This window comes from Helobdella robusta, assembly GCF_000326865.2.
Source record: "Helobdella robusta unplaced genomic scaffold HELROscaffold_14, whole genome shotgun sequence".
In the NCBI taxonomy this organism is placed as follows: Eukaryota; Metazoa; Annelida; class Clitellata; order Rhynchobdellida; family Glossiphoniidae; genus Helobdella; species Helobdella robusta.
Window position 1 is genome coordinate 1,570,056 of NW_008703782.1, and position 10,093 is coordinate 1,580,148.

General features: G+C 35.3%; 1 protein-coding gene across 1 annotated transcript; it reads left to right on the forward strand.

Annotated features, from left to right (window-relative positions):
- Window positions 1–5,930: 5,930 nt before the first annotated feature.
- Window positions 5,931–7,767, forward strand: HELRODRAFT_168825 (hypothetical protein; the record flags this gene model as incomplete). The annotated part of the gene is made up of 6 exons (XM_009014681.1): window positions 5,931–6,153; window positions 6,448–6,703; window positions 6,768–7,069; window positions 7,203–7,298; window positions 7,402–7,527; window positions 7,655–7,767. The coding sequence occupies 6 exons, from the start codon at window positions 5,931–5,933 to the stop codon at window positions 7,765–7,767; spliced, it is 1,116 nt and encodes a 371-aa protein (XP_009012929.1).
- Window positions 7,768–10,093: the final 2,326 nt, after the last annotated feature.

Here is a 10,093-nt window from a genome sequence, read left to right on the forward strand (position 1 = left end):
ATAGCATGTTAGATTCGACAACAACATCGACGATTTGTTCAACTGAGTTCATCGAACGGTCTGCAAATTTTGCTAACATCTCAAAGACAAAGGACATAGACAGCAGATTTAGGTATCATTACAAATTTAAAAATACATCTTTTAATAAATGAATTCATAATTATTTAATTAATTAATCATTTAGTAAATTAATAAAATAATTAGTTGATTAATTAAACCAGCCTTTTAATTTTCAAACAAACAAAAAACAACCAACAACAAACATCAAATATCAACAAAATTACATTCGCTTTTTCTTAGATTGACAAGGTCAAACTCGAGGTCATCCCTACCGACAACAATCACCATGACAACCGACGACGGTGACGTCACTACTAATAAAAGTGATGGCAATAAAAAGAGCAGGAATGGGCGAAATTTATCGAAACTAGTTCAGCTGCTGCTGTGCACACTCTCTGGTCAAGTTATCGGTATCGGTATATTCGGCTGGATGTTCGTTTTACTCGGTTACTCCTTCGCCATTTCCGCTATTACGTCAGTTGTCCTGTTTATTTTTCTAGCGCTTGTTTTATCCGGTTGCAAGCTGGCGAGGTGTGCTGCGGTCATATTCGTGCCCTCGTGTGCCACAGCGAAGGGAAGGATTGGAGTGATGCTATTGGTTGGAGGATTGCTGGTGGGCGGTCCCACTAAAGATATCTATTTTAGTCTTGTCGAAATTTCCAGGTTTTATTTTAAACATTTTGAATTAATTTATTTTTGACACATATACAAATTAAATATTTTTTCAAATCAAAAAATTAAAATAAATTTTTATAAATAAAATAAATAACACTCCAATGCAACCAGATACATGTCCTGCAGCCAATCACACCTCTCCATGCAGCAGGAAATGTTGATGAGGCCGTATGACGTCATGATGACCCATTTAAACAAAACGATAGGAAAGCTAGAAGTGTTAAGTAATGACCTCATTTTGAGTCTGAAACCTTTGGAGGTAACGCTGGACGAAGTAGAAGTTAGCAACGATAACGCCAGACTACAGCTGTTTGGGGCTCAAAAGGTCATTCTGTAAAAATCAATAATTTTTATAATAGCATTAAAAAGCGCTGTACAAACTCTGATGGTGATAATGATGATTATGTATGCCAACAGAAACAATAATAAAAATATTATCATTGCTGATGTAATTCGTCATTATTGTTATTATTACTACTATTATTCTTATTATTATTATTGTAGTAGTAGTAGTAGTAGTAGTTGTTGTTGTTGTTAATATTATTATTATTATTATTTCTCATTCCATAATAGACCTGTAGACATCTCATTAAGAGTGCCCATCAAACATGCCTTGCAGGTTTGTGATTGTTAGTGTTGTTATTTATTACCGTTATTATTATTATTATTATTGTTGTTGTTGTTGTTGTTGTTGTTGTTATTGCGATTTTGTTGCTTTGTTATTAACCTTATCGTTATTTTTTTTTTAAAAAGCACCTACCTAGCAGAAATATTTCGTAATTAATTGACATTACAAACTAATTAAACATGAAAAACGCAACAAATAAACACACGCACACGCACACACGCACACATACACACTCACACACGCACGCACACATACACACACACGCACGCACACATACACAAACACTCACGCACGCACACGCACGCACACACGTACAAAGGAATAACTAAAGCCCAAGACCAATGCGTTGATGTGATAGGAACGCTCGGAACCGTGTATCACCATGCAAGAAATGTACTGGATAAAATTAATCCAGAAAAATGGAATAACAACAACAATAACATCAACAATATTAACAACAACATCAACAACATCAATAACGTTAATAATAATAATGATATTAATAATTATAATAATACGGTTAAAACACTAAAAAATAATCATCACAACCATCATCATCAGCAGCAGCGTAAACAACAACAACAACAACAACAACAACAGCAGCAGCAGAAACACGAAAATGTAATTGTAGATGATAAGACGGATGAAATAATATTGAAGTATTACTCTAGGGATGGCCTGAACTTACAACATCAACAAAAACATCAACAACAATTACATCATCAACAACAATCACAACAACAAAATAGAAAACAGCAACAGATAAAACCTCATAATAATCATCAGCAGCAACAACAACAACAACAACAAAAATATCATCAATATTTGAAGGTCAAAAGGCGTTCGTTTAATGAAGAAAGGTTTCTAACTATGTTTATGTTCCTTGACGGTGTTCATGTTGATGTTATTGATGTCAGGGATGGTCTTTATGTTACTGATGTGATTAAAGTCTGGGATGGTGTTTCAGATTCAAATTTTCGATAATTAGAGGCATCTTTAAGTTCAAATTTCAACAACAATAACAACAACATCCACAGCAACAATTAAATCAACATCCACCATGAACATCACCCCACCACAAACCCACCACACCACACCACACCAAACCACACCCCACCACATCACACTCCACCACACCCCACCAAACCGCAACAAACCACACCAAACCACACCAAACCGCACCAAACCACACCAAACCACACCACACCACATTCCACAACAGCATTAGCATGGACGAGTTAGATCTGACAGGCAACGAACGAAACATATGTGACCCGCTGGACACGGCGGCTATTTGCAGCGCCCTCAACGACAGCGCCGAAATCTGTCGCCCGATCAATTGGGCCGGTGACGTCATTCAACACGTCATCAACTCCACCGAACACACCATCAACAAGTTGAAATCCATGCTCGCTTTTAAAGTAAACACGCGTTATTACTGGCTAGCGAGAGGAAATAGATCAAATTTGTTACACGGTGGTAATGGTGTTGCTGTAGCTGATGATGGCGAGGGCGATAATGAATACAACAACAACGACGATGCTGGGTATAATAATGAAGATAATGACGATGATGGCGCGACGAGTTCCATTGGCTTCAACAGAACTACGCTAAAAACCAACTCTAAATCTATTATTTTTGACGAAAAAGAACGATTTATAAAGTTGTTGCAATATTCAGAATCCACACTCCTTGCACTGGGGCTGTTCACAATTATCCACTGTGCATGCGCCTACGTTAAAGAATTCAAACGCAACATCACGTTCGACAACTTTTACATCAGCAACAAGTTCAAGCAGTTAGATCGCATAAGAACCAGCAGCAGCAACAACAACAACAACTTTTCCGCTACGAACGATAACAGTTTAGAGATCTTCCCAAACGATGCCACGAACAACTGGACCGACAACGCTGACGTCAATGAAGAAGACGTCGAAAATAATTATAAGAGCAATCAAAACATTGAAAGCCGAATGGGCAACAACAACAACATTAACAGCAGCAACAACAACAACACTACCACCAGCGCGTATGACAACGAGTTGTACACAAACAACAACACCAACGGCAGCAATTTATATGCCAACAACCACCCAGCAACAACACTGCTACCGTTAAAAAACTACGAAAAACTATTTGTGATCGACCAGACGACATGGCGCCTAACAAAACGAGAAGTAGGGATGGCAAGAATTGGGATGTGTCCGTATTTTATCCTCCTGACCTTCAGCGCGACCTTGTACGCCATCGACGTCTCAATGTACTGCGTCATCAATGTAATCTTCATGGCGTCAGATGTGGCATACACCAGGACGGGGGCCAGGAGTTTGTTCAGCATCGTAACTGGCGGTGGTGCAATCGGAGAGTTGGTGGACAAGTTCATCAAAGAACTCCACCCAACCAGATGGTTCAGAGGTGCCTCCACCGCCAAAAAAATGCGAAGTGGTGCTCGAGGTCAGAATGATTTCCAAAGTGATGACGACGACGTTTACGACAACGCATTCCGACCTACTTGCTTCTCTAACAGAGCTCAATTAGACTTCAGATTTTTATTTATCATAATTTTTTTCCACGTCTCTCTCTTGCTCGTTGTACTCTTGAAAGCACGCATGTTCAGGTGGCGAAACCAGCTAGTGGGATATTTCTACGCTAGAAAAGAGCAGTCGAGAACGAATTATTTGTACAGCGTCCTCTGCAAGCAACGTGTTAACATCGTTCTTATCCTACAGAGAGTAGTCAAATCTAACCACAGACGCTACCACAACAACAACAACCACAAGAATAACAATCATTCAAATCGTCAAAGCAGTTCGCTACTTAAAGGTTGTTGTTCATTCTGGCGTCAAAGAAACCCGAACGATAAATTCGAAACAAATAAAAACGAAACAAATAAAAATAATACAAATAAACTAGCCATGATACGTCTGCTCAAAAAGTTATTCGGCCAACAACACGAGGGTTGTTTCGTCTGCGGCGATTCGTGCGATTCAAGACGGAAATATTTTTGCCCCACTGAACGTTGTTGTGGGCGATACTGCCTCTCTTGTTTCATGGACCTCGGCCAGGTCTGTCCACTCTGTAATCATAACAACCGTTGCTATGACGTCAACTAGGTGATCGGCTGATCATGTAACGCCTAACAATTGTGGACAATATTTATTTCTTTTTTTACTCGAAAAACATGCTGTTCCTAGTTTTTTTTCGTGTTATTTTAATCTTAATTACTATATATGACAGTTCAAACGGTTTTTTTTATGATCCAATTTAGTGTGATAGATTTTTTTCAAAATTTGTTTTTGATTGTAATTCAGTGGAAAAAGTTAACTTGTATTATCTAAGATGAGTATTTTGTTAGTTTAACATCGTAAAATTATCAAACTTGATATGCACAATTGCACATATGTAGTTAAATAAATATTCGTTCCTTCATTAATCCACTCACTTATTCGTTCTTTCTTTCATTCATTCATTCGTTTACAAGCTCATTCATTTGTCCTTTCATTTATTATTTATTTTAATGAAACTATTACCATCCACCCTTCATAAATTTTACTTATTAGTTATTCAAATTCATTGAAGATGATGAATTCTTGTCTTTTTAGCAGTAAAAATGATAAAAATGGTAAAATTAGTTTATTAATTTTCAAAAAAATAAACAGTTATCAGTAATCAATTTGAGCAAAGTGAACAATAAATAAATGTCTGTGTGTGTGTGTGTGTCTGGGTTTTTGTGTGTGTATGTGTTCGTGTTTGTACGTGTGTTTGCAGCAAATTCGAAGTCTTTAAATAGCATATAGCTGTATGTATACGGTGTTTTACATCAATATTAGCACACAAACATACACACACACACACACACACACGACACATACACACACACACACACACACACACACACATATCCATCTCAGACCTACAAAGCAAAACAGAGATCTATCAAATTGATGACAACAGTGGATAGATGAATAATAATTGAACATTATAACAACAAAAACATTATCCTCAATCGAAAAAAAAAACACACACACACACATACATACACACACACACATACACACACACACATACATACACACACACATACACACACAGGCCTATGGCAAAAATATACTTAATGTAGACATAAAAAGTTGAAATTATTCAGAAGTTGGTATAATATATTTATCAGCCTAGGTACGTATGTAAGGCGTGTGTTATCTTGCATAACCCAAGCAAAAAGTTGTAGTGTTTCTTTAAACCACAAGCAATCTTGAAAATTTATTTATTTATATTTTTATTTTAAAATAAATGCATATATTAAGATGATACCTCGTAATGGTTTTGGCATTAAAACAAATTGTGGGGCGAGGTGAGTTTTAAAAATCAGTAACAAATAATTGCAAAATTATCATCGCTAAATATTTTTCAATCAGTTTATGTCATCAATTTTTCACACTGTGTTGTTGAAAGACTGATAAAATTAGGATCAGAAAAGTAATGTAGAACTGCGAAATTACAATGGCTGTTAAACTCAGTCATGCTCTGTAACAAACGAACAAAACGAACGAACATTTATCATTTTTGATACATGGATATCAAAGGCACTAAAGGTAACAAAGAATTAAGAATCAAGGTTCGAGGAATGGAAAGCCGATGGGCTTGGGTGATCTGTGCAGCTGCTTTCATCACGACAACCATAACCGTCTTCTCATTTTCGGTTTTCATAGACAAGTTGGTTGTGCATTACGACAGTGATCACAAAACTAACGGTTTTCTCGGCTCAACACTTCCGTGTATGTCATGCGGTTTAGGTTGGATTGTAATTTTTATTTTATTATTTTATTTAATTATCAATATTTCATTAAACAAAAAAATTTCTAAAAAAAGTAAACAGCTGGTATCATTGGTAGCAGCTTAACAAAACTATTGGGCTGCAAAGTGATTGCCTCATTTAGTGTTCTCGCAACTTGTTTGGGCATGCTTGTAACTGTTGCGGCTGACAACCTCATAACGACCTACATCTTTTACGGAGTTCTTTCAGGCCAATATTTTATAGAAATTTAAAAATTAATCTTATTTTGATTGTAGAAATTATTCGTTTAAAGGCTTAGGAGCGGGTGTAACGCTCCAGCAGGTGATCAACATCATCCCACAGTGGTTTAACCATCAGAAATCGCTAGCCTTCGGCTTATCGACGTGTGGGGCTGGGCTCGGAACTTTATTTTTCGTGAGTCTGTCTCAGTATTTGATGGATCGGTATTGGTGGAGAGGTGCATTACTGATTCTCTGCGGAATTTCTCTCAACTGTTTGCCTTACGTCCTGCTGTTCAGAAGAAATTATCAGGATTTGTTAAATCTAGAGTGAGTACAGACATTTTTGTTAATGTATAAGTTTAAATTTAATTGTGAAACATATTTCTTCAAGAGTTGACGACTCATTTGGCAGTCAAGAAGAAATAATTTCTTCTGTGGTACATCATTCCACAAACGATTTAAACGATAAAAATTTGAAAAACAAGAATTCAGCTTACAATGAAATGAGTTACGGACAGCCAGCAGTGGAAATGATAACATCAGAATCTGAAACGAAGAAACTAAGCTCTAATGGAAACGTTACGCCTAAATATGTCTTCATAATCTATCCAGTCATTTTCATTCTATACTTGGTCCTGTATGTGCCTCATATTTTTCTCTTCGATAGATACACTAAAATTGCATTCGAGCAAGGTGATCAAAGTTTGGTGAAAAAAAAATCCGCTGATAATTTCATTAGCGGGCATGCCAAGTTCTTTCTTCAGAATTTTAACAGGCTGGGTTGCGGATAAAAAGTTTATTCGAAAATCTGTTTTATTTCTTGCAGTCGCCATGTTTGCTGGCGTGTATTCGGTGGTCAGTCGTTATTTCAAAAATACGGTGACCATGATTTTATACTCTCTCGAAACCGGACTGACCACTGGTTAGTTGAATCTATAAGAAATTTTTCTCTTTCATTCTAAAACAGCAACATTGTTTTTGGAACAATCGGTATGACCATGAAATTGTCATTTTTTAATATTAAGGAATCTTGGAGTGCATCTTACCGTTGATATGTTTGGAACTGTTCCCACTGAAATTTTCAATCACGGCTTTGGGATGGTTGATGCTCTTTAAAGGGCTTGGTATTTTAATCGGATCGCCTATTGCAGGTTTAGCTTTCAATTTTTCAAACCAACAATTTCAGTTTTTAACTTGTTTTCATTTTTTTTTTCAACAAACAGTTTTCAGTATTTCACCAATTCCGCAAATTTTTTCAAATATACATTTGATTTTCAGGGTTACTATTTGACTGTTACAAAAACTACGATGCTACCTTCTACACGAGCGGTTTGTGCCTTATAGCAAGCTCTCTTCTATCTCTTCCGATCATTCTTTATGGCAAAAAATAATTATGTCTTAAATTTTGTGGTAAATTAGCAATATTATTAATATTTTTAGTGATATTTTTTACTTTGGCAATTTTGCAATTTTGCTTGAGTTTTGTTTGTTTAGCGCTTCTCCAGCGCTTCTTCTGTTTTATATATAGAAGTACTCTCAAATTTTTATTAACACATACACACACATACACACACACACACACACACACACACACATACATACATACAGACACAGACACAGACGTCGTACAAGTGAGATACGTTATATAATACATTATATATATAACACTTAATAACTTAATATAACAATTAATGATGTTCATGTACACAACAATATTTGTTTCTGTTTATTAACCAAAAAATTTTCTTAAATAATTATTTCATGTTTAATAAAAAAAGATAGTAAGCGAAGCAAGTAAAATTAGTTCCCGCAAGAAACAAATTGATGAACATTTGGACATAACTTAACTTCACTTTCTCCAACGATAATATAGTTATAATTATATATAGCAGTCAATCAATAACACATATACGGGCAGCAATTGACAGAAGGAAAGCAACATCATACAAGCCTTAGCATTTAATTAAATATAAAACATTAAGGAAAGCTGTACATTATATTAATATTACACATTATAATATACATTGTTCTTGAAGGAGCTTACTTGTTTGTTTTTCACTACTTATGAGAGTTGAGTTATCCTAATTCCTAATTTCAGTCACGTAGCCACCCGACCAGCCATTTTGTACCTTCTCTGAATGAGGCAAGTCACGATTAAGTCAAGATCGCACAGTTCACAAGTCGTCTATGAACTTTAGTATAAATCGTAACAATAGTAACATCATCACCAAAAGATGATGGTACAATTTTTACAAAACGTTGACGCGAAACCGACTTAATCATTGACTCACTGACTAAATCATGCACAATGTCGCCAACAGTTTTGTTGCACGATTTGATGCGCAACATGATTGTGTTGTGACTTGGATATATACCCATTGTTGTGACATATTTTTGCTGTAAAATTATGATGATTGATTTTTTTTTAGTCTTTATTATCGCAGCTCTGACATACGCCGAACCCCTTACAATGATGTTGCATATATATTATCTATATATCTTTATTTTAATATATTATCTATATTATCTTAATTACTGAACAACTACTTTTTAAAATATTTCAGCAGTTTAAGCTCAGCTATTTATGGCCCTCTTTGTAAATTATCGTGCACGTATTGAAACTTTACTGACTGTGAGCAGCATTTAATCCCCATTCACACGTGTCTACATATGTCTACGTGTTTCCACGAGTGTGTTCTGTGTTTGGTGGGCTTTTCTGTTTTATTCCATTTTTGTCCAGGGTATACTAATTTCTTACAATTATATAATTTCATTAATGAGTCTAACGTGTTATAGCCATAACTGTGTTCCTTATTTATAATTTAATTCTCTTGCTATCATTACTATTTCTCTATTTGAGAGTCCAATGATATCGTATTATATTTCTTTCTACTTGAAATTCATCAAAAATTTAATTAAACTATGCGTTGTAACAGATATCTGTTTCAGTGCAATAATCTTCATAACAATATATTTTATTTTATTGCTTTTATACTTAATTTTCAGTAAATGATAAAAATTTATTAAAAGAGAAATGATACTCAGCGCACCATAGTTATTTATTCTTTGCATCTATATTAGACTAATGTCGAAAGTTTTCAGCAGAGAGCTCCTTAAAAAAAGTTAAATGACACATTTTTGGCACGTTTTGTTCAAATTATCCCGCCCTGTGCCTAATTTAAATGGAAAACTGGTTGGTGTCGTTTTGAGAAATTTTTTTTCCTGTCTCAACTCTCTTGTATTATCAGATAAGATTCATTTTTAACATAGCCCTGCCACTAACTAAATAATGAGAAAACGTCATTTTTAAAGTAGAAGGAATAATTATTACATAATTAATATGCTAATGATTACAACATAATTAATTATTTTAATGAATTTTTTATCGACGTGTAGTTCAAAATTATAAATTATGAAATTAATACTTTAGCAGCCTGTTAGAGGAACAATTAAATAATGGACATCAGCAATACAAAGAGGTTGAGTGCACTGTGAATGGGGTCAAAAAAATTATCTACGTGCCCATGGTGGACGGCATGTCAATTGAGCCGATATTTGCCCCACTGCCCCAGATTACAACCAATACTTTTAATAATGACCTCTCATCGCTGCATCCCTCTCAGAATGGTGATGCTACTGCTGCGAAGATTAAAGGCAACATTAACAGGAGGAAAAGACCAAAAGTGATTGATGAGGTTGTTCTGATAACTGATGATA